The sequence below is a fragment of the Hemitrygon akajei genome, chromosome 25 (genome assembly GCF_048418815.1).
Source record: "Hemitrygon akajei chromosome 25, sHemAka1.3, whole genome shotgun sequence".
Taxonomy (NCBI): Eukaryota; Metazoa; Chordata; class Chondrichthyes; order Myliobatiformes; family Dasyatidae; genus Hemitrygon; species Hemitrygon akajei.
Genome location: NC_133148.1, coordinates 6,938,961 through 6,963,724, shown reverse-complemented (window position 1 = coordinate 6,963,724; position 24,764 = coordinate 6,938,961). Strand labels below are relative to the sequence as shown.

The following is a 24,764-nucleotide window of genomic DNA, read 5'->3' as shown; positions in this document are numbered from 1 at the left end:
CATCTGCCACTTTTTTGCCCCTTCTTCCAATTTGTCTAAGTCTTGCTGCAATCGCATTGCTTCCTTAGCATTACCTACCCCTCCACCCATCTTCATATCATCCACAAAATTTGCCACAAAGCCATCAATTCCATAATCTAAGTCACTGACAAATAATGTGAAAAGCAGCAGTCCCAATACTGGTCCCTGAGAAACACCACTAGTCATTGACAGCCAACCAGAAAAGGCCCTTTCTATTCCCACTTGCTGCCTCCTGTTTGTCAGCCATTCCACTACATATGCCAGTATTTTTCCTATAACGGCATAGGATTTCATCTTGTTAAGAAGCCTCATGTGTAGCACCTTATCAAACACCTTCTGAAAATCCAAGTAAATAACATCCACTGCCTCTCCTAGGTCTATCATATTAAGTTAACCAATAATGTCAACAGGTTTGGGGCACAGAAGGTTCAATAGGTAAAGTAAAGCAAGGCAAAGCAGTCAGAAAGGAAGCAAAAACCTGGAAAAGTGTGCAAGGTGCTAAGAGGCACAGATCAAGCAGATAGCCAGATACTTTATCCCAGAGCGGAAATGGCTAATATGAGTGGAGATAATTTTAATGTGATTGGATGGAAGTAGAGGGGCATTGTCAGGAGTGGTGATGAAGGCTGACACACTAGTGACATAAGACATTCTTAAGATATTCTTTGGTTGCAAGATGGTGCCAACAACCAACTGTGACATCCTGCAGACAGCTCATGAAATTACTAGACACTTTTCTGCTCTTAAATATATCTCTCCTGAACTGTGATCTATTTCCATTTGAGGATGTGTTTTTGAGCCAACTAAATGAGCTGGTGCTTTTGCGATCTCCTTGGGGATATGGTGACAGACAGATGTGAAGGTCATCGATACCTAATAGCAGAACAGAAACCTGTGGTTGGGTTCATTACACTCATTAAAGTGTTGAGAAAGATTAAAAATGATGAGGCCAAGAGCAGCAAACGAATGTGTTCTGTGCCATCTGCCTGTCCTCGAGCAGTCTCCCTCTCACTGCAGCCGGCAGAAGGTGCAGGAGTCTTGGGCCCCACATGGCAAGGTTCCATCAGCTCAGTGGACTCATTCTGCATTTTGATGTTCAATGTCCTCAGCACTGAAAGCAGCTGTGGATTCACTTTTGAGGGACTCTGCAGTTCATGTGACGTGTTTTTGTTTACACTTTTTTTTACTATTTGTATGATTTGATGGCAGCGTTAGCTCTGCAGCCTCTTTCTCTGCGGTTTGATGATATCTAATGTTGTGTAATATTCACACTTTTTGTTGTTTGTGCTATTATTTCTATTTTCCATGCATAAGGTGTTTGAGTTTAGGGTGTAGGGTTTTCTTTAGACAGGTTCTATGATGTTCCTTTGTTTCGTGGCTGCCTTTGGGAAAACAAGTCTCAGAGTTCTATACTGTATACATACTTTGATAATAAATGTACCTTGAGACTTGAATAGGCACTGGATGTAGGAGGAAAGGGTTAGATTGATCTTAGAGTAGGTTAAAAGGTCATCACAACATCATGAGCTCGAGGGCCTGCACTGTACTGTAGTGTTTTATGTTCTTAAAATGGGATTCTCTGACCACTTATCTGTCATGCTAATTTCTGCACACTGATCACCGATTAAACATATCAAACCACTTCAAAGGGAGATAAAGATCAGACCAGAAGAAGCAACTTCAACATTACAGGACAGATTTGAAAACATGGACTGGAACAGATTCAAGCAGACGGCTTCCTGCAACAATCATATTAACATCGGTGAATACGCAAGATTTGTGACTGGCTACATAGAGAAGTGCACTGAGGACATCACTACTATTAAACATATGTGGGGATAAATCAAGGCTGACAGCATTGGCTCATGGCTGAGAGGTCCGGATGTTGCCTTCACATCAGCAGATAAGACAGCTCTCAGGCCTGCACCATCAGGAAGACAAAACGGGATTATTCACAGAGCCACTTCTGCGACACAAGAGACAGAGGGTGCATGTGGCAGGGCATTCAGACCATAACACTACAAGTGCACACTGCATAACAATGACAGTGACACTTCTCTTCCTGAATGTCTTTTACGCTCAGTTTGAGTTATGGAATGAGGAAGGCTCCCAGCCCACTTCTCCCCAACTCCCACTCCCCCCCACCCCCCGAGGAGCAGGCACTCTGTCTAGAGTGAGGAAGATCCTATTCAGACCATACCTGGTCGGGTGCTGAGAGACTGTGCAGCCCAGTTACCTGAAACTCTAGCAAACATCTTCAACATCTCTCTGGAACAGTTCATTGCCCCCTACAGCCTTCAAGACAGCTAGTATCATCCCGGTGCCCAAGAGGGCAACAGTAACCTGCCTCAATGACTACCATCTAGTAGTAATGACATCAACAAGAATGAAGTGTTTTGAGCAGCTGGTTATGATTTGCATTAAATCCCATCTTCCTGATACACTGGGCCCCTTCCTATTCGTTTATTACTGAAATCGATCCACTGATAGTGCCATAATCTCACACACCACTTCGTCCTGTCCCACCTGGAAAATGATGCCATATGTGCCAGGCTGCTGCTCATTGACTTCAGCTCTGTGTTTAATACAACCATCCTTTAGAAGCTAGAAAGGAAACTGTCCCCTTGGATCTCAACCCTTCTCCCTGTAACTGGATCCTGAACTTCTAGACAGAAAGTCTATGTTGGCAGAAACATCTCTAGCTCCATCACGATGAACACCAGTATTCCCCACAGCTGCAAGCTCAGCCTGCTGCTGTTCACATTTCTGACACATGGCTGCATTCTAGATTCAGTTCAAACCGAATTCAGTTTGCTGATGACTGCAGTGATGCCAAGAGAGGAGGTAGAGCGGCTGGTAGAATGGAGTGAGCACAACAACTCGAGTCTCAACATGGACACGACCAAAGAGATGATTGCTGACTTTAGGAATGCGCAGGTTGACCACTCCTCACTGCACGTCCATGGCTCTTCTATGCAGAGTTAGGAGAACCTAGTTTCAGAGAGTGCACATAATAGACGATCTCACCTGGTCCCTCTTTGGTCAAGACAGCACAACGCCATCTCCACTTCCTTAGGAGACTGAGGCTCTTCTCCCTGCACCCGATTGTCCTGACCAGTGGCATTGCCATCTGGTACAACACCTGCAAGGCATCTGACCGCGTCCCTACAAAGGACTGAGAGGATCGTAAGAGTCTCTCTTCCACCTATCTGAGATACTTATCAGGAGTGATGTGTACTCAGGGCCCTTAGCGTTGTCAATGATCCCTCCCATCCATCCTACATTCTCCTTGACCTCCTACCATCAGGCAGGTGGTACCATAGTGTTTCGACAAGAACTGTTCGGATGAGAAACAGCTTCTTCCCCCAGGCCATAAGACTACTGAACCCCCTCCCAACACCCACGACTCATCATGTATGAAGCGCCAGTAATGTTAAATTGTTTTCTTTCTAACTTGTATCGTATATGCATCTTATTATTTGTGAATTTATTTGTGGTAATATTACTTTGTGTTGTGTTTGGGTTCTATGTACTGTGCTGTGCACCTTGGTCTGGAGAAACACCTCCTTTGACAGTATACATGCGTACACTTGAATAACAATAAACTGAACTAGAACTTCAATGGGAAGCCTCTTGCTATTTCATATCCATAAGGACTGACACGTTACCCTCCCGCTCCTTCCGACACTCTGTCCCCTCCATTGTTACTCATTTTCCTACTAGGAGCCATCTTTGCCATAACTTCAGTCTGAAAACATTATAGTACCTTCTCAAGGCCATTCAACACCGGGATCAGAAATCTGACGTCTGGAACCCTCTTGTGGTAGAGATCACGGACTCGCTTCACCAGCTCCGGTGACGGAGGAACTGAAATTATATCGGATTGTTACTGGATAACATTCAAGCTCTATTAACAGTTTCTGTCAACCAGAAAGAACAACAAATTACAAATCAGTGAATAAGAATGAGGCAGGTGGAAACGGACATTGCTGAAGTCTTTGTTCTTACCATGTTGTTGCAAGAACAGACACGGCCATTTTGAGAGACTGTCCTTGCAATTACCATTTTGTTAACTGTTTGGTGAACTGATTCTTGCTCAGTGATAACTTAATCAGAGCAACTGAACATGGGTACAATGAGTTTCCTTTAGAGACCATTTTCAGTTAAGAAGATCTTCATGATGTAAAATGCAGCTTATAGAAGGAACAACATGTGATCTGGTCATCTAGATCCAGTGTTTGGCTGAACCAGTCTGAGTTGGACAAAAGAAATCCCGCAAGCCACAAGACTGAAGGAAACAGCCATAAAGCAATACTGCTTATAGCTCTCGCTATATCCATTCAGAACTGACACAGGTCAGTCAGATGGCCTTGAACCAACAGAATTGAAATATCATAGATTGATAAGGAAAAAAATAAAAATGATGGATTTTAAGAGCACAATCAGTGAGAACTCTGTGGAGACCAACCTTTTTTCTTTGACTGATCATGGAGGGTCAGGGAAACCTGGTGTATTTAATTTGTAAATTCACATGCTTGTTACTTGAGACAATAAAGTACTTGTCCATAAATAAATATTCTGTGCCTAATTGATCATTATTGAGAAAGCATCCTTGTAACAAGCCAATGAAGGAAAAGGACAAGCATGTCATGGTGGATAAATATTCCTTCCCCACCAGGATCCCTTTGCTACACTGAGCCTTCAAAGTTGCCACAAACCCAACTGTGAAACTGAATTCAATCGCTCAGTGTTTGACCCCAGCAAAAGAAAATCCAGCAGAGAACAGAAGTACCTTGACAAAACTACAATATGGCAGATATTTATGTTGGCCAATGAAACAAAGTACTCAACATGAAACATACATTCAGTGAAAACACACAAAATGCTGGTGGAACACAGCAGGCCAGGCAGCATCTATAAGGAGAAGCACTGTCGCCGTTTCGGGCCGAGACCCTTCATCAGGACTGATGAAGGACGTCGACAGTGCTTCTCCTTATAGATGCTGCCTGGCCTGCTGTGTTCCACCAGCATTTTGTGTGTGTTGTTTGAATTTCCAGCATCTGCAGATTTCCTCATGTTTGCACATACATTCAGTGGCTGTTTTATTGGATACAACTGCTTATTAATGCAAATATCTAATCAAGCAATCACTGGCAGCAACTCAATGCATAAAGCCATGCAGACATGGTCAAGAGTTTTGATCAGACCAAACATTAGAATGGGGAAAGAAACGTGGTCTAAGTGACCGTGGAATGATTGTTGGTGCTAGATAGGGTGGTTTGAGGATCTCTTAAATTGATCTCCTGGGATTTTCACACTCAACAATCTCTAGAGTTTACAGAGAATGGTGCGAAAAACTAAAATCATCCAGTCTGTGGATAAAAATGCCTTTTCTGGTCGGAGAATAGCTGGACTTGTTCAAGCTGACAGGAAGGCGACAGGAACTCAACTAACCACGTGTTGCAACAGTGGTGTGCAGGAGAGCATCTCTGAATGCACAACACATCCAACCTTGAAGTGGATGGGCTACAGCAACAGAAGACCATGTCATGTTCCCATCCTGTGCCTAATGAAGTGGCCACCAAGTGTATATCCTGTGATATACTGTATATTCTACATGATCAGAAAACTGTAGCAGGAACTATAGAGTGAACTTTAAGCTTTAATTTTCTAAAATATAGTTATGTAATTGTCTTCATGCCTAAATACTCAACACAGCCGTAGAGCAGACATTTATCTCCTATAATTCCTCTCTGTGCTCACGGCTCAGGAGCGAATATTTCCCACATTACTTATGCTCCGGATAAATTCTGCAGTCTGTAGACAATTATGTCAAATTATTACAGATCCCAGTGATTACCTTTGTCTGTTAAAATGTGCAGGCAGCGGGTCACAAGGGTTTCAGCACCTTTCGGACAGTTCTCCACCAACAGTAGAAGTTCAGGAGAATTCATTCCCATTCCTCGAATCTGAAACGACACCAACAGCATTGAGATGGAAATTGATGGTCTAAAAGTGCTCAGTTTTGTTTCAACACCATTCCATTATTAAATTAACGTAACACACAGAAAATGCAGCAGGAACTCAGGTCAGGCAGTATCTGTAGAGGGGAATAAACAATTGCTGTTTCAGGCTGAGTCCCTTCATCAGGAAGGAAGGAGGAAGAAGCCAAAATGGGAAGTTGAGGGGAGGGGAAGGAGTGCATGTCTGTCTGGGCTGCCATACATACCCAATTCTAAGAATGGTGGCGTTCCTGCAGCATTAAACTCTTTGACTTACGCTGGACCAATGAGCCAGAGACACAAGTTCAAATCCCACCATGGGAGGTGGAGAATTTAAATGAAGATATGAAATCAGTGCTATCAACAGACAAGCCAATAACTTTTGGAAAAAAAAACATCTGTTGCACTAATAGTATTATTTCAGGAAGGAAAAGTGCTGTCCTTATCTGGTCACACTACATATAATCCTTACCCACAGCAGCATGACTACATGCGACATTAACTGTTCTAGCAAGCAAACTATCTGTTTGCTAGAAGAATAATGTGAGCTGCCTTAATGACTATCACCCAATATCGCTCGGTAGCTCTCAAATCTACAGTGATGAAATGCTTTGAGAGGTTGGTCGTGACTGGAATGAAGCTCAGCATTTAAAACCATCGTTCCCACAATCCTGATTGAGAAGTTGCAGAACCTCGGCCTCTGTACTTCCCTCTGAAATTGGATCCTCAACTTTCTAACCGGAAGACAACAGTCTGTGCAGATTGGTGATAACACCTCCTCCTCGCTGACTATCAACACTGGTGCACCTGAGGGATGTGTGCTTAGCCCACTGCTCCACTCTCTATATACTCATGATTGTGTAGCTAGGCAGAGCTCAAATACCATCTATAAATATGCTGATGATGCAGCCATTGTTGGTAGAATCTCAGGTGGTGACAAGAGGGTGTACACGAGTGAAATATGCCAACGAATGGAGTGGTACCACAGCAACAACCTGGCACTCAACATCAGTAAGACGAAAGAACTGATTGCGGACTTCAGGAAGGTTCAGACGAAGGAACACATACCAATCCTCATAGAGGGATCAGAAGTGGAGAGAGTCAGCAGTTTCAGGTTCCTCAGTGTCAAGATCTCTGAGGATCTAACCTGGTCCCAACATATTGATAAAGTTACAAAGAAGGCAAGACAGCGACTATACTTTATTAGGAGCTTGAAGTGATTTGGTATGTCAACAAAAACACTCAAAATCTTCTATAGATGTACCTTTGAGAGCATTCTGACATGCTGTATCACTGCCTGGTATGGGGGGGGGGGGAAGGGGGGGCTACTGCACAGGACTGAAAGAAGCTGCAGAGGGTTGTAAATTTAGTCGGCTCCATCTTGGGTACCAGCCTACCAAGTACCCATGACATCTTCAAGGAGCGGTGTCTCAGAAAGGCAGCATCCATTATTAAGGACCTCCAGCACCCAGGGCATGCCTTTTTCTCACTGTTGCCATCGAGTAGGAGGTACAGAAGCCTGAAGGCACACCCTCAGTGATTCAGGAATAGCTTCTTCCCCTCTGCCATCCAATTTCTAAATGGACACTGAACCCTTGAACACTAACTCACTTTTTAATATATAGTATTTCTGTTTTTTGCACAATTTTTAATCTATTCAATATACGTATACTGTAATTGATTTATTTATTATTATTTTATTTTGTGTTTTTGTTTCTTCTATATTATGTATTGTATTGAACTGCTGCTGCATTAACAAATTTCACGACACATGCTGGTGATAGTAAACCTATTCCGATCCTGACTATTAGATCAAAGCACAATAAGAACACAATCAATAACCAATTCTAGCAGCAGCCCGACATTCAAAATTCAAGTTTATTAATCACATGTACATTGAAACAAGCAGTGAAAAACGATGTGGAAAATGTAGCATTCAAATTGCATGGAGAAAATGGTACTAAAACAGTGATGATATCATTCATATTAGTAATGTTGGCTCAGGGATAGGTATCGGTCAGGAGACAGTGGAAAATAGTCTCAATCTTCTCTAAAACAAGAACATCAGAACTTGAAAAGGAGTAACCATTTGGCTGATCTTTTGTACTCAGTCATCCTTACTCACAAAGGAATTATGTACAAACCTCCCTGGAACTGTATGATCATGCACTTTGGCAGAAGGAATAAAGGCTATGTTCTAAAAGAGTGTAGTGAATTCAGAAAATGGAGATGCAAAGGGACTTGGGTGCCCTAGTGCAGCACTCACTCAAGTTAATTTGCAGGTTGAGACAGTAGTAAGAAAGGCAAGTGCACTGTTAGCATTCATTTCAAAAGGACCAGAATATAAAAGCAAGAATGTAACGCTGAGGCTTTATAAGGCATTGGTCAGATCACATTTAGAGCACTGTTTTAGGCCCCATATCTAAAAAAGGATGAGCTGGGTTCACAGGACGTTCATGAGAATAATCTTGAGAATGAAAGGGTTTAACATATAGAACAGTACAACACATGAAGAGGATTTGATGGCCCAGTCCTTTATTTGCTGGTTTAGAAATATGAGGGGGATCACATTAAAATTTATCAAATATTGAAAAGCCTTGATGGAGTGGATGAAGAGAATTTTTCAAATAGAGGGAGAGTCAAGGAGAAGAGGCTTAAGCCTCAATGGAAGGACATCCCTTTAGTACAGAGATGAGATGAGGAGGAATTTCTTAAGCCAGAGGATGGTGAATCTGTAGAGTTCATTGCCAGAGATTGCTGCAAAGGTCAAGTCACTGGTTATATTCAAAGTAGAAGCTGAATCACAATCGGGTTTAATATCACCAGCATATGTCATGAAATTTGTTGTGATAGATCCTTGATTATTAAGGTTTCAGACAGAAGGCAAGAGAATGGGAGTTGAGAGGAATAATAAATTAACCATGATCGAATAGTGGAAAAAAACTCAGTGGGTCAAATGACCTGATTCTGCTCCTACTTCTCACTGATGTGCTGCTGGGCAGTGACAATGCCTTTTAGACTAACATCATGAGCAGTGGTTAAAACAGTCCATGCAAATAATCACCTTTAGGTAAGCTTCAGCTTGCCAAATCAAGCACAAAGGATCTTGGCCTCGGTTGTACATTGCACCCATGCTCCTGGCAGCCCAGTATTCTGATCCCAGCCCCATCAGATACCAATCACTGACATCTCACCACTTGCCAGCACAAAACATCAAGTGCAGTCCCGCTCACAGCAAACAGGTTCACCAGAGCCCACAGCAGAGGACTTTGCAGGAACACATCATGAGTATGTGAATGGCAAGTTTGCAGGTGGAGGACACAGTGGTTGAGCTGTACTGTTGCCTCTCAGCTCCTACAACCCTGACCTCAAGTATCACCTGTGTGCAGTTTGCATGCTCTCCCTGTGACAAAGTGGGCTTCCACCAGGTCTTCCTGTTTCCACCCACATCCCAGTCAGGCAGATTAGTTTAATTCTCCTTAATGTGCAGGTGAATGATAGAGTGCGTAGAGGGAGGAGTTTAATGAGAATAAAATAGCTTTGTATTGCCTAGGAGTAAATGGGTGGATAGTGGTAGGTGAAGCCTCAGTAAATCAAAGGGCCTGTTTTGTCAGCGACTTGAGATTTAGTGTACCTCAGTGTTGCCTTCTGCACTAACCCCACATTCCCCAATTCCTTACCACCAGATCCATCACACCCACCCAAAGACACACAAAGTCCCAGTAAAACCAGACCTCCCCCTCCCTGAGAAAAGCAGTAGAGCACTGGTGTAATTAAAGTCAGATCTCAGAATGAGACAGAGAAAAGTGTGCTACTCTCTGAACTCGGGCTTGGGCTTACCGGTTGCTCGATGACACGCAGTACAGTGCGCTTGATGTCAGCAATGGCCTCTGTGTAGACAGCAGCAAGCTCGTGGATGAGTTTATGGTTCTGGGGAAGTAAAGCAAGGTACAAATACAGGCACTGTTTCACCGTCTCTTCCGTCCAAGGAGCTGCCACCTCTGTCATGTCGAAAGAAATTAAAAAGAAAGTCAGCAGGTAAAAATAGCACACTATTCAGACAGCAGATGCTAACCCATCACTCCTGCAGGTAGACAGCTGAGCTTCGCCCTCTCAGAGTAATTTCATCCATACAGAACAGCACAGCACAGGAACCAGCCTTTCAGCCCACTATGTGGTGCCAAACTAATCATTAAAACCATACTAAATTAGTCCCTTCTGTCTACACAATGTCCAGTTCACCACATTTCCTGCACATTAAGACGCCTACCCAACTGCTCTATCATCTAAAACACTTGCAAATTTCTACAGATGTGCCATGCAATTCAAACTAATTGCATTACTGTCTGGTATGGAAAGGCAACTGCACAACATCAGAAAAAGCTGCAGAAAGTTGTAAACCCAGCCAGCTTCTTCATGGGCGGTATCCTCCCCCAGCATCCAGGACACCTTCAAAAGGAGATGCCACAAAAAGGGAGCATCCATTACCCCATCACCCAGGACATGCCTTCTTCTCATTGCTACCATCAGGGAGGTACAGAAGCCTGAAGAGATACACTTAATGTTTCAGGAACAGCTTCTTTCCTTCTGTCATCAGATTTCTGAATGGACAATTAACCCATAAATACTACTTCTATCATTTCCCCTCTCTTTTTGCACTTATTTATTTTTTTAATATAGGGGTGACACCGTAATTTATAGTTTTATATTATTATATACTGTAAAGTACTACTGCCACTAAACAACACATCCCACAACATATGCCAGTGATGTTGCATATTGGGTTCGGAGCTAGCAGCATGTTCTTTGTTGAGATGTGTGAACTCTGGGAGACCTCCAGACTCCCTGATAACTGTGTGAAGTGCACTGCATCCAGGTGCAGCTCCTTAGAGACCGTGTTAGGAAATGGAGCAGCAGCTGGACAACCTTCGGGTCAGAGGGAAACTGAGGAGGTGACAGACAGGAACTATGGGGCGGGGGGGAGTCACCCAGTTGGACGACCTTCGGGTCACAGGGGGAAACTGAGGTGGTGAAACACAGGAACTATGGGGTGGGTGGGGGCAGTCACACAGGTACCAACCTCTTGCAACTAAGGTGACTGTCAGGAAAGGGAATAGGCTACCAGTGCAGAGTACCCCTGTAGCCTACTGGAGGAAGCCACAGCAACAATATGCACTGAGTCCGGCTCCATGGCTCAGAAGGGAAGGGGGAAGAAAAGGAACGTAGTACTGATAGAGAATTCCATGGTTAGAGGAGCAGAAAGCAGTACAAAAGATACCTCAGTGGTGTCTTCGCATCCCTGGTCATGGTCAGGGACGTCTCAGATCTGGTCCATGATATTCTAAGTGGGGAGAGTGATAGGGCAGAAGCCATGGTGCATATTGGTACCAACGACACAGGTAAAAAAGGGAGGGGGTCCTGGAAAGAGGGAGTAGAAGGAATTAAGCAGAAAGCTGAAAAGCAGGACCTCCACATTAGTGATCTTTGCATTGCTGTCTATGAGAGCAGGTATAGGATGATTTGCAGATGAATCCGTAGCTGAGGAATTGGTGCTAAGGGTAAGGTTACAGATTTCTGGATCGTTGGGATCGCTTCTGGGGAATGTATGACCTATACAAAAAGGACAGATTACACCCGGACCTGAGGGGGACCAATATCCTTACAGGCAAGTTTGCTAGAGCTGTGATGGAGGGCTTAAACTAATTTGGCAGAGTGATAGTGCTGAGGATGGGGGAGTTAGTAGACAACTAGATCCAGTGTGTAGTGAAATTGTGAGGAGGAATAGGCAGGCGATAGGGCGAATTGCAATCAGTGGGATGAGTTAAAGTATAACAGGGGGCCAAAATCAACAAGGGTAACGAATACAGGACTGAAGGTGTTATATTGGAATGCACATAGTATACAGAATAAGGTAGATGATCTTGTAACACAGAGATGGGCAGGTATGATGTTGTGGACATTTCTGAGTCGTGGCTGAAACATCCAAGGATACATGTTGTATCAAAAGGACAGGCAGATGGGCAGAGGGATGGAGGTGCTTTACTGGTAGAGGTGACATAGGATTGGAAGATGTAGAATCCTTGTGGGTAGAGTTAAGGAACTGAAAAGGTAAAAAGACCCTTTTGGGAGTTATATACAGACCTCCAAACAGTATAACCATATAACAATTACAGCACGGAAACAGGCCATCTCGGCCCTTCTAGTCCATGCCGAACGCTTACTCTCACCTAGTCCCACTGACCCGCACTCAGCCCATAACCCTCCATTTCTTTCCTGTCCATATACCTATCCAATTTTTTTTTAAATGACAGTAGCCAGGATGTGGACCACAAATTATAAAGGGAGATAGAAAATGCATCTCAAAAGGGTAATGTTGCGATTATCATGGGGGATTTCAATATGTAAGCAGATTGGGGAAAATCAGGTTACTGCTGGATCGCAAGAGAGTGAATTTAAATTATGCCTACAGGGTGGCTTTCTAGAGCATCTTGTGATTGATAGATAGATAGATACTTTATTCATCCCCATGGGGAAATTCAACTTTTTTCCAATGTCCCATACACTTGTTGTAGCAAAACTAATGACATACAATACTTAACTCAGTAAAAAAATATGATATGCATCTAAATCACTATCTCAAAAAGCATTAATAATAGCTTTTAAAAAGTTCTTAAGTCCTGGCGGTTGAATTGTAAAGCCTAATGGCATTGGGGAGTATTGACCTCTTCATCCTGTCTGAGGAGCATTGCATCAACAGTAACCTGTCGCTGAAACTGCTTCTCTGTCTCTGGATGGTGCTATGTAGAGGATGTTCAGAGTTTTCCATAATTGACCGTAGCCTACTCAGCGCCCTTCGCTCAGCTACCGATGTTAAACTCTCCAGTACTTTGCCCACGACAGAGCCCGCCTTCCTTAACAGCTTATTAAGACGTGAGGCGTCCCTCTTCTTAATGCTTCCTCCTCAACACGCCACCACAAAGAAGAGGGCGCTCTCCACAACTGACCTATAGAACATCTTCAGCATCTCACTACAGACATTGAATGACGCCAACCTTCTTAGGAAGTACAGTCGACTCTGTGCCTTCCTGCACAAGGCATCTGTGTTGGCAGTCCAGTCTAGCTTCTCGTCTAACTGTACTCCCAGATACTTGTAGGTCTTAACCTGCTCCACACATTCTCCATTAATGATCACTGGCTCCATATGAGGCCTAGATCTCCTAAAGTCCACCACCATCTCCTTGGTCTTGGTGATATTGAGACGCAGGTAGTTTGAGTTGCACCATATCACAAAGTCCTGTATCAGTTTCCTATACTCCTCCTCCTGTCCACAAAGGGAAGATTAAGCCCACTAGGAGAACAGCAATTCTGGCTTGAGGGCTATGTAATAACCCAAATTTGATTAAGGAGCTTAAGGTAAAGGAGCCCTTGAGAGGTAGTATTCAAATATATCATAGAATTCACCCTGCAGTTTTGAGAAGATAAAATCAGATGTATCAGTATTACAATGGAGTAAACAGATGCATGAGAGAGGAACTGGCCAAAGTTGATTGGAAGGGGACACTAGCAGGGATGATGATAGAACAGCATTGGCTGGTGTTTCTGGGGGAAATTCAGAAGGCACAGGAATTATGCAACATAAAGATGAAGTAGTATTCTAAAGGGAGGATGAGGCAACTGTGGCTGACACAGAAAGTCAAAGACAGCATAAAATATAAGTAAAGGGCATATAATATTACCAACATTAGTGAGAAGAGGGTTGAAAAGCCTTTAAAAACCAACAGAAGGCAACTAAAAAGCCATAAAGAGAGAAAAGATGAAATTTGAAGGTAAGCTATTCAGTAATATAAGAGGATACAAAAATGATTTTTCAGGTATTTATAAAGAGTAAAAGAGATACGAGAGCAAATATCGGATCATTGGAAAATGATTCCAGAGAGGTAGCAATGGAAACAAAGAAATGGCGGACGAACTTAATAAGTATTTCGAGCAAGTCTTCATATGATAGACACAAGCAGAGTGTCAGGGCAGAAGTGTCGTTGCTACTTAGCGGAAGGTGCTTCTGAAGCTAGAAAGTCTGAAGGAACACAAATCACCTGAACCTGATGCTCTATACCCGTGTTCTGAAGAGGGTAGCTGAGGAGACTGTGAAAGAATAATCTTTCAAGAATCACTCCGTTCTGAAATGGTTTCTAGAGGACTGGAAAATTGCAAATGTCATTCCAAGAGGGAGGCAGAAGAATTGAAATTATAGGCTAATTAGCCTGACTTTAGTGGTTTGAAAGATGTTGAAAACTATTATTAAGGATGAGGTTTCAGGGTACTTGGAGGCACACGGTAAAATAGGCCAGTCAGTATAGTTTTCTCTTGGGGAAATCTTGCCTGACAGAATTTTTGGAATTTTTTGAGGAAATAACAGGCAGAAAAAACAAAGGAGAATCAGTTGATGTTGTTTATTTAGATTTTCAAAAGACCTTTGACAAGGTCCGCACATGAGGCTGCTTACCAAGAGCCCATGGTATTACAGGAAAGGTACATGGACAGAAGATTAGCGGACAGGCAGGAGGCAAAGAGTGGGATTAAAGGGGGCTTTTCTGGTTGGCTGACGGTAACTACTGGTGTGTCACAAGGGTCAGTGTTGGAACCGCTTCTTTTGATGTTATATGTCAATGATTTGGATGAAGGAATTGATGGCTTTGCGGACGGTACAAAGATAGGTGGAGGGGTAGGTCATGTTGAGTAAGCAGAGTGTCTGCAGAACTTGGACAGATCAGGGAAATGGGCAAAGAAGCGGCAGATGGAATATAGTGTAGGGAATCATGCACTTTGGCAGAAGGAATAAAAGCGAGGTCTATGTTCTAAACGGGGAGAAAATGCAAAAATCAGTGGTGCAAGGCCACTTTGGAGTCCTCATACAGGATTTACTAAACATTAACTTACAGAGCACGTCAATGGTAAGGAAGGTAAATACAATGCTAGCATTCAATTTAAGCGGACTAGAATATAAGAGCAAGGATATAAATCTTAAGCTTTATAAGGCATTGATCAGATTGCACTTGAAGTTTTGAGAGCTGTTTTGGGCCCCTTATCCAAGGGAAGATGGGGAGGGTTGAGGACGGTCGCAAGAATGATCATGGATATGGAAGTGTTTACATATAAGAGGCATTTAACATTTCTGGGCTTGTACTCACTGAAGTTTAGGAGAACAAGGGGGGGAATCTCACTGAAACCTTTTGAATACTGAAAGGCCTAGATAGAGTGGATGCGGAGAGGATGCTTCCTGTAATGAGTCTAGGACCAGAAGGCACAGCTTCAGAATTGAGGGACGTCCATATAGAATGAAGATTTCTTTAGCCAGACGATGATTAATTTGTGGCAGGCCAGTTCATTAGCTATATTTAAGGTGAAGGTCGTTAGGTTCTTGATTAATCAGGGCATCAAAGGTTACAGAGAGAAGGCAAAAGAATGGTGTTGAGAGGGATAATAAATCAGCCATGATGGAATGTTGGAGATCATATGATGGGCTGAATGGCCTAATTCTGCTCCTATGTCATATGATATTAAACCTGGCTCTCTTAAATACCTCTATCACCACCCCTGACAGCATATTCCAGGCACCTATCACTCAGTGTAAAATAACTTGGCCACACACCTCCTTTGGTCTTGCCCTTTCTTACTGAAGTACCCTCTATTCTCTAAACTTTTCATAATCTTATAAACTTCTTTCAGGTCTCCCCTCAGCCAATCCAGAGGAAACAACATGAATTTGTGTAACCTCTCTATAGTGCACATGCCCTCTAATCCAAGTAGCATCCTGGTAAACCTCTTCTACACCCTCTCCAAAGCTTCCACATCCTTCCTATAATGGGGGTGACCAAAACTAGAACATAGAACAGGAACAGACCCTTTGACCCACAATGTTATGCAGAACTAATTAAAAAAGCCCCTTATACCTACAAAAGTCCAGATCCCTCCATCCTACCATGCCTACCAGCCTCTTAAATTCTTCTATTAAATGTAATATTCCAGATGCAGCCCAACTGTAATTTTATAAAGAAGCAACATTTCTTTTGATACTTATCTATCCATAAGAAACAGTAAAATCCTAGCAAGACTACCGCAGACTTTCTCACCCATCACGTTAACGTGCACATTTAAGATCTGCTCACTGCAGGCAAACTGTCTTCTTTACTTCAACCTCAAAGAGTCCAGAGTGACAGAGTACACACAGAGCTCTCACCTGTATCTTTGTCAGCCCCAAAGAGAATGGAGGGCGGATTGGGGTGCACCAGCAGTTGCAAGTAATTCAGAGCAAACTTCTCGATGTAGTCACGCAGTTGCTCTTTCTCATACATTCTTTTAATGAACATCAATGCCTGTGAGCGGACCTAGAGACAAAATCGAGTATCACTAGGAGTGCGCTATCACTTCTGGATGCCTACAGCACATAAACAAGCTGATTTTGAAGGGGAAAATGGATCACCACTGTAGGCAGAGGTCAGAAAGACTCTACATCTTCCTCCATGTCTGCAGATTTACCCAGTGTCAGCTGCCAGACCTCCCCAAGTTAGCGAATGCCAAGTCAGAAGAGTACATTTGCATTTCGATATAGTACAGTCTGACTGGTTTCATCACTGCCTGGTCTGGAGCAGAGGGTTGTAGACTCAACCAGCTCCTCCCCACCATCAAGGACACTGTCAAGAGGGCAGGCAGTGCTTCAAGAAGGTGGTATCCATCATTAAGGACCCTCATCGTCTGAGACGTGTGCAATTCTCGTTTCCACCATCGGGGAGGGGGTACAGAGGCCCAAAGACACACTCCTAATTCAGAAACAACTTTTCCCCCTTCACTTTCTGATTTCCTGAGGTATTTACTTTTGTCACTTTTATGTCTTTGAACAATACTGCTGCAGCAAAACAATAAATTTCACATCTTATCAGTGAGTGGTAATAAATCTAATTCCAGTCATTCACAACCTTGGGCTGGTCTCAAAGCTTTCATTACCAATGAAGCATTTCTGAAGTGCAGCTACTTTGCAATGTAGGAGTCACTGGAGATAACATACTCACACCTCACACTAAAAACTAATTAATGATCCAAGTTACATTAGTTGAGAGGTAGATACCGAGGAAATCTCATTTAACACCCAAGCGCTAGCCTGGATTGTGTTTAAGATTTAGAGCAATCCTAAGAGTAATTATATAGAGTAATACAGCAAAACAAGGTCCTTTGGCCCATCAATTCTACAGCCATCTTTTACCCATCTACACAAATCCCATTTCATTTTTACCATATTCCAATCAATTCCTCCCAGATTCAACACTCACCTATACACAAGGAGTAATTTACCACAGCCAAATGACCTACCAACTTATGCACATCTTAAGTGGGAGCAAACTGGAACACAGGAAACCCATGAGGTCACAGGGAGAACATGCAAACTCCACCCAAGATCCACAGACCATGCCATTCAGATTACTTGGAATGGGACAAATCCACACCTTACAAAAGACAATAACAATGTCACCCTCTGAACTATAGCAACACATACAAAATGCTGGAGAAACTCAGCAGGCCAGGCAGCATCTATGGGGAGGAATAAACAGTCGGCATTTTAGGCCGAGACCCTTCATCAGCACTCATTTTATACATGTTACACTAGATTTCCAGCACCTGTGGAATCTCATGTTTATTCTCTGAACCACGCATGACACCAAGAGTCAAGGAGCTTCCTCCTATAAAGTCAGCTCATGAATTTCCAGAAAAGGAGTCCCAATACCTACTCACACCTAGCACGAATCCAGTCTTCAGGAAAGAGATCTGAAAGTAAATTGATTATTAAAAGAAAGCAGATAATTGTTAAGGATTTAAAGTGGGGAACAGATCCCTAGCCCATTCTTCCCAAAGCCCCACAGAAAGCTGGAAACAGCTGTTTCTTGTGACTTCACCTTGTCCTTCTCGTGGGAGCTCAGATCAAGCAGCACATGAAGGTACTGTAACTGTTTCGAGGGGCGTTTGAAGACCAGATCTCTCAGTGTCGACATTCCCAGGTAGATCCGAGTCTAAGGAAAGGTAGCGAGGAAACCAAAGTCAGCTTCTCATTGGAACAGGTTGAATAATGTGGCCAGCAGCCACAGAACAATGGCCTGCAACTTACCTCATCCTCACAATACCTCCGGATCACTTCTAATGCATTATCAGTTATAGATGGAGCCTCCAGAACCAGCTTTGTAAACAGCCTAGTGAGAGGAGACGTACAATTAAAAAACACCAAAGAAATTACAGGAAACATTCCAATCGATTAAAGGAGAGTCTGCAGATGAATTATAAAGACCTAAAGCTTGTGAGTATAAAAATCACCAACCTGCATTGAAATAGTGCTTTTTGTGTAGGACAAAACATCCCAAGGCTCTAAATAGAGATAACAGACCTGAAAGGTTAACTTTCTCTCTCCGCAGATGTTGCCTGAACTGAAACATTTTCAGAGGGCCTAGAGAAAACACGGACTCCTGAGAGGATGTCACTATTTAACTCTGAGCTCTGACACCCAAAGCTATAATAACATCATGCTAACCACAATGCTACCATGAGGGCCAGTATGATTAGTTTCACAGAGTGCGCAGCACTTAGTGAGAACAAGGGTACAGGCAGCAGTATTTTACGTGGCCTCTACTTCAGAGAATGTATGGCAGAATGAACAACTTCCCAAAATTGGAGAAAGGCCAATTTTGACAGCATCCGAAATGATCTGGCAAGTGTGTTTGAGGAACAGGCTGTTTGCTGGCAAAGATGCACTTGGAAAGTCAGAGGCCTTCAAAAACATAATTTTGAGAGTACAAAACTTGTACGTGCCTGTAAGAATAAAAGGTAAAGATAACAAGTGTAGTGAACCTTGGTTTTCAAGAGATATTGAGGCCCTGTTTAAGAGAAGGAGGAGATGCGTAGCAGGTATGAGCAAGTAGGAACAAATGAAGTGTTTATGGAGTACAAGAAATGCAAAAGAACACTTAAAGAAATCAGGAGGGCTAAAAGGAGGCATGAAGTTGCTCTAGCAGACAAGTTGAAGGAAAATCCTAAGGGATGCTGCAGGTATGTTAAAAGCAAAATGATTGCTCAGGACAAAATTGGTCCTGTGGAAGACCAGAACGGTAATCCACGTGTGGAGACAAAACAGATGGTGGAGATCTTAATGTAACCTTTGCATCTGTATTTACTTGGGAGACAGATACAGAGCCAAGTGAGGCAATGTGGCATCAACTTCAAGAACCTTCTATAGGATCCAGAGAAGGTGGTGTTTGCCACCCTGAGGCAAATCAAGGTGGATAAATCCCCAGAGCCTGACAAGGTATCCCCTTGTCAGGCACGTGCAGAAATTGCTGAGGCCCTAGCAGAGTTATTTTAAATATTCTTAGCAACAGGAAATGTTGTTCTGCTGTTTAAAAAAAGGCTCTAAACAGAAACTGGGAAATCATCGGCTGGTGAGCCTCACATCAATTGTGGGAAAGTAATTGCAAGGTATTCTGAGGGATCGAATATACAAGTATTTGGATAGACATGGGCTTGAGGATAGTCAGCATGGCATGGTGCACGTAGGTCATGTCTAACCGATCTTATAGAGTTTTTCAAGGAAGTTACCAGGAAAATGGATGTTATCTACATGGACGTTAGTAAGGCATCTGACAAAGTCCCACATGGGAAGCTGGTCAAGAACAGTTGCTTTGCTTCCAGGATGAGGTAGACATTAGCTTTGTGGGGGAAGCCAGAGAGCTGTAGTTGAGAGTTCCCTCTCTGACTGAATGCCTGTGACTCGTGGAGTGCCGCAGGGATCGGTGCTGGGTCTGTTGTTGTTTGTCATCCACATCAATGATCTGGATGAAACTGTGGTTAACTGGAACAGCAAATTTGCAGATGACACCAAGATTGGAGATGTAGTAGACAGTGAGTAAGGCCATCATGGCTTGCAGAAGGAACTGCATCAGTTGGAAAAATAGGCTGAAAAATGGCAGATGGAATTTAATACAAGGTTTTGCATTTCAGTAGGACCAAACAGGGTAGGTCTTACAGAGTAAATGGTAGGGCACTGAGGAGTGTGGTAGAACAAAGGGATCTGGGAATATATTTACATAATTTGTTGTAAGTGGCATCACAGGTAGATGGGGTCATAAAGAAAGATTTTGGTACATCGGCCTTCATAAATCAATATGTTGAGGACAGAAGATGGCATGTTATGTTGATGTGCTGTAAGACATAGGTGAGGCCAAATTTGCAGTACTGTGTCCAGTTTTGGTCACCTACCTACAGGAAAGATGAAAACAAGGTTAAAAGAGTGCTGAGAAAATTTACAAAGATGTTGCCAGGTTGGAGGAACCCAAGTTATAGGAGATTAGAAAGTTTTTGACAGGAACAGGCCATTCAGCCCAACAAAGCTTGCCAAATTGCTATTCACATAGTGTGTGAAAATAACTATTGAGTTTACATTTGAGAAGATTACATAGGTTAGGTCTGTATCCTTTAGAATGTAGAAGATTGAGAGGAGATTTGATATAAGTATACAAAAATATGAGGGGTAAGTGCAAGCAGGCTTCTTCCAGAGGTTGGGTGGGACTACAACCAGAGATCGTGGCTTAAGGGTGAAAGGTGAAAAGTTTAAGGGGAACATGAGGGGAAACTTCTTCACTCAGAGGGTCATGAAAGCGTGGAATGAGCTGCCAGCACATGCGAGCTCAATTTCAATGTTTAAGAGAAGTTAGGATAGGGATGTGGAGGGCTACGATCCAGGTCTTTGGGAGTAGGCAGCTTAAAAATTTCGGTATGGACTTCCTGGGCCGAAGGGCCTGTTTCTGTGCTGAACTTCTCTTTGACTCTTTAACCAAAAATGCAGTTACGCAGCTAAATCAGAATGATAAAATAAACTGTAAGCTTTTACATCAGAATCATCTTTGAGGAAAGAAATGTATTTACTTAGCACTTTTCACAAATTTTGCTGTCAATAATATAGCAGACAATTTGCAGTTGTCTCCTACATTGAGTATTTCATTGGCAGCAAAACTATAAGTAGTTTTTTTTTGTTTGGTTCACTGCCTGTTTTTAAAATAGTGTGGATCAGTAAAAACGATTCAAGGTGACCCATTGGATAAATTGACATTTGGTACAATAAAGAGAGCAATAAAGATACGTCATTAGAGAACAAAATGGAGTAGAATGGAAGATGGTGTAACCAAAGAGAATAAAAAAATTCCTTCAACTTTCCAAACAACACACACAAAATGTTGTGCCAAGCTAAAAAGCAAAGCTATATGGAAAGTTGAAGGGCAAACACGAGGAGATCTGCAGATGCTGGAAATTCAAACAACACACAAAATGCTGGTGGAACACAGCAGGCCAGGCAGCATCTATAGGGAGAAGCGCTGTCGACGTTTCAGGCCAAGACCCAAGGCATGCCTGGCCTGCTGTGTTCCACCAGCATTTTGTGTGTTGTTTGAATTTCCAGCATCTGCAGATCTCCTCGTGTTTGCCCTTCAACTTTCCATATAGCTTTGCTTTTTAGCTTGGCACAAGTCAGTGTTCTGAGTTGTGATCAGAATACTGGAATCAAGTTCAACCAGTGATCTACCCCATTGAGAGATGCAAAGAGAAAACTGAACAAGCAACACAAAGAGTAAGGAAGCAAGTAAATTTCCCACTGTCACTCCTACTGACCCGTCCTTCTGGTCTGGTTTCTCTTGCAGGCCGGACAATAGGCTAGTCAGACACTCATCATAATTCTCAAGGCTGCCATTGGGCCATTGGCTGAGATACAAGTTGTACTCTTGGTAAAGCCATGCAAATGCAAGGTCAACACGGTTTCGGATATCCTCAAGGATGAAATCCAGCATCTCGACTTTCATTCTCCCATCAAATTGCGTCACAAGACGTGCCAGGATCTTCACACGGATCTGGGTAAGAAATTCATTAATAAACTTTACATGCAGTCAGTGGAAAGGAAAATATCACAAAACTTTTGATGAAAATTTGCTTCTCTGCATTATATACAAGTCTCCAATCTTGGTTATATCCAACTTTATTTGTCACATGTACATCGAAACAAAGAGTAGGGATTAACGGGTCCTTTTCAGAATAGCAGGCAGTGCCGAGAGGGGTACCGCAAGGTTCGGTGCTGGGACCGCAGCTGTTTACAATATACATTAATGATTTAGATGAAGGGATTAAAAGTAACATTAACAAATTTGTAGATGACACAAAGCTGAGCGGCAGTGTGAAATGTGAGGAGGATGTTAGGCGGATGCAGGGCGACTTGGACAGGTTGGGTGAGTGGGCAGATGCGGTTTAATATGGATAAATGTGAGGTTATCCACTTTGGTGGCAAGAACAGGAAGGCAGGTTACTATCTGAATGGTGTCAAGTTAGGAAAAGGGGAAGTACAATGAGATCTCGGTGTCCTTGTTCATCAGTTACTGAAAGTAAGCATGCAGGTACAGCAGGCAGTGAAGAAAGCTAATGGCATGTTGGCCTTCATAACAAGGGGAGTTGAGTATAGGAGCAAAGAGGTCCTTCTGCAGTTGTACAGGGCTCTGGTGAGACCACACCTGATTGAAACATAAGATTATTAAGGGTTTAGACACGCTAGGGGCAGGAAACATGTCCCCGATGTTGGGGGAGTCCAGAACCAGAAGCCACAGTTTGAGAATAAGGGGTAGGCCATTTAGAACAGAGTTGAGGAAAAACTTCTTCACCCAGAGAGTTGTGGATCTATGGAACGCTCTGCCTCAGAAGGCAGTGGAGGCCAATTCTCTGGATGCTTTCAAGAAAGAGTTAGATAGAGCTCTTAAAGATAGTGGAGTCAAGGGATATGGGGAGAAGGCAGGAACGGAGTACTGATTGTGGATGATCAGCCATGATCACATTGAATGGCAGTGCTGGTTCAAAGGGCCGAATGGTCTACTCCTGCACCTATTGTCTAAGGTCTATTGAAACACACAGATAAATTAGTCATTTCCGTTGAGGATGTGCTGGAAGCAATCCACAATAGTCACCGTGCTTCTGGCACAATATAGTATGCCCACAATTTACTAACCTCATCCCTCATGCCTTCAAATGTGGGAGGAAACCCAAGCATCTAAAGGAAAGCCACATGATCATAGGCAGACTGTACAAACTCCTTACAGATAATGGCAGGAACTGAACCCCGATCTAGCTGGCACTGCAAAGCGTGGAATTAATCATTAAACTACTGTCTAGTCCAGCTACGCAGCAGGAAACTCGCTCAGCCTCCTTCAGTATGTGGTTATGACTGCACACCTTTTAAAATGCTACTCAGCTACCTGATCAGAACTGCACTACAATGCTGAAGGAACTCAGCAAGTCAGGCAACATCTATGGAAATGAATAAACAGTTAATGGAGCAAGGCTTAATCAACGTGGATTGCAAATTTGGATTAATTCAGATTTATGATGTGCTATAGCTTCTACTTCTGGTCGCTCATTTTTGTTACCAGCTTTGGGTGATTTTTGAATCGGGATGGCCTGCAGATAATGAACACTGAGCTGAACTGAGCCTTTTGATTGTGTGTTCTAATATTCTGTGTTTTCGCTCATTTTTTCTGTTGCTGTTTGCACAATTTTTTTTGCACGTGGGGGTAGTGGGTTTGATGTTTGATATTTTTCTTTGAATGGATTGGTTCCATGGTTCTTCTTTGTTTCATGACTGTTTGTGAGGAAGACAAATTTCAGGGTTGTATACTGCATACATGCTTTGATGTTTCAGACTGTAAAGGAAGGGAGAAGATGCCAAAATAAAAAGATGGGAGGAAGGAAAGGAAGACAAGCTAGAAGGTGATAGGTGATGGCAGATGCTTTCACGTTATACATACCGGACCAGCTCCGCCTCGTGCCACTGCTTTCTCAGAGTTCAGGATGCGCTTCAAGGCACCAATCTTCAGCTTATCTATCTTATCTGCAGGCAACTGCTGCACCACGTCACCCAGACGAAAAACCTTCTTCCGCCCACTCTGTCCCATCGGCCTGAAACTGACAGAGAAACCGATCAATGATTGGAAAGGATCCAACATGTTCTAAGCCAAAAATAAAATTACGTGCTTTTGTAGCATCTTTATTGCAAAACATCCCAAGATTTCACACAGGAACATGACACAGAATTTGACACTGAACAACACATGGAGACAACAGACAGCTTGGTCAAAAAGGATGGCTTCGAGGAGCATTTTCAAAGTGGATTGGGGAGGGGATTCCAGAGCTAAATGTCTTGTGGCTGAATGCTGACCCAAAGATTGGAATTGGAACACTGAGGGTTGGAAGAGATTAAAGGATAAAGACGTGTTCGTGATATGATACCCGTGAAATCTGGCAGATTCTGGGAACTCAGAGCAATACACACAAATAAACAGTTGACATTTTAGGCTGAGACCCTTCATCAGGACTGGCAAGAAAGAGGGAAGAAACAAGAAGAAGGGGGAAAAGGGGAGGAGGACCCAAAAAGCAGAATTTCCTAGTGGCCAATCATTTCAATTCCTATACCCATTCCTGTTCCAACATGTTGATTCATGGCCTCCTCTTCTGTCACAATGAGGCCACTCTCAGGTTGGAGGAGTAACACTGCAATATTCCTTCTAGGTAGCCTCCAACCTAATGGCATGAACGTTGATTTCTACAACTTCTGGTATTTTTATTCTCTCACCCACTTCCCTCATCTTCATTTTCCCATTTTGGCCTCTCACCTCTACTCCT

General features: G+C 43.0%; 1 protein-coding gene across 2 annotated transcripts in view; it reads right to left on the bottom strand.

Annotated features, from left to right (window-relative positions):
* LOC140716353 (symplekin-like) overlaps window positions 1–24,764 on the bottom strand; it is a 103,184-nt gene that overhangs the window by 28,967 nt on the left and 49,453 nt on the right. The window contains exons 12-19 of one of the 2 annotated variants that reach the window (XM_073029003.1): window positions 23,891–24,047; window positions 21,720–21,955; window positions 18,178–18,259; window positions 17,969–18,082; window positions 16,261–16,408; window positions 9,864–10,024; window positions 5,882–5,990; window positions 3,788–3,888 (exon numbers count right to left, since the gene is read on the bottom strand). In XM_073029003.1, coding sequence (XP_072885104.1) covers window positions 3,788–3,888; window positions 5,882–5,990; window positions 9,864–10,024; window positions 16,261–16,408; window positions 17,969–18,082; window positions 18,178–18,259; window positions 21,720–21,955; window positions 23,891–24,047 — 1,108 coding nt within the window. The remainder of the gene's footprint in view (window positions 1–3,787; window positions 3,889–5,881; window positions 5,991–9,863; window positions 10,025–16,260; window positions 16,409–17,968; window positions 18,083–18,177; window positions 18,260–21,719; window positions 21,956–23,890; window positions 24,048–24,764) is intronic. The other variant, XM_073029004.1, reaches the window with a different exon arrangement.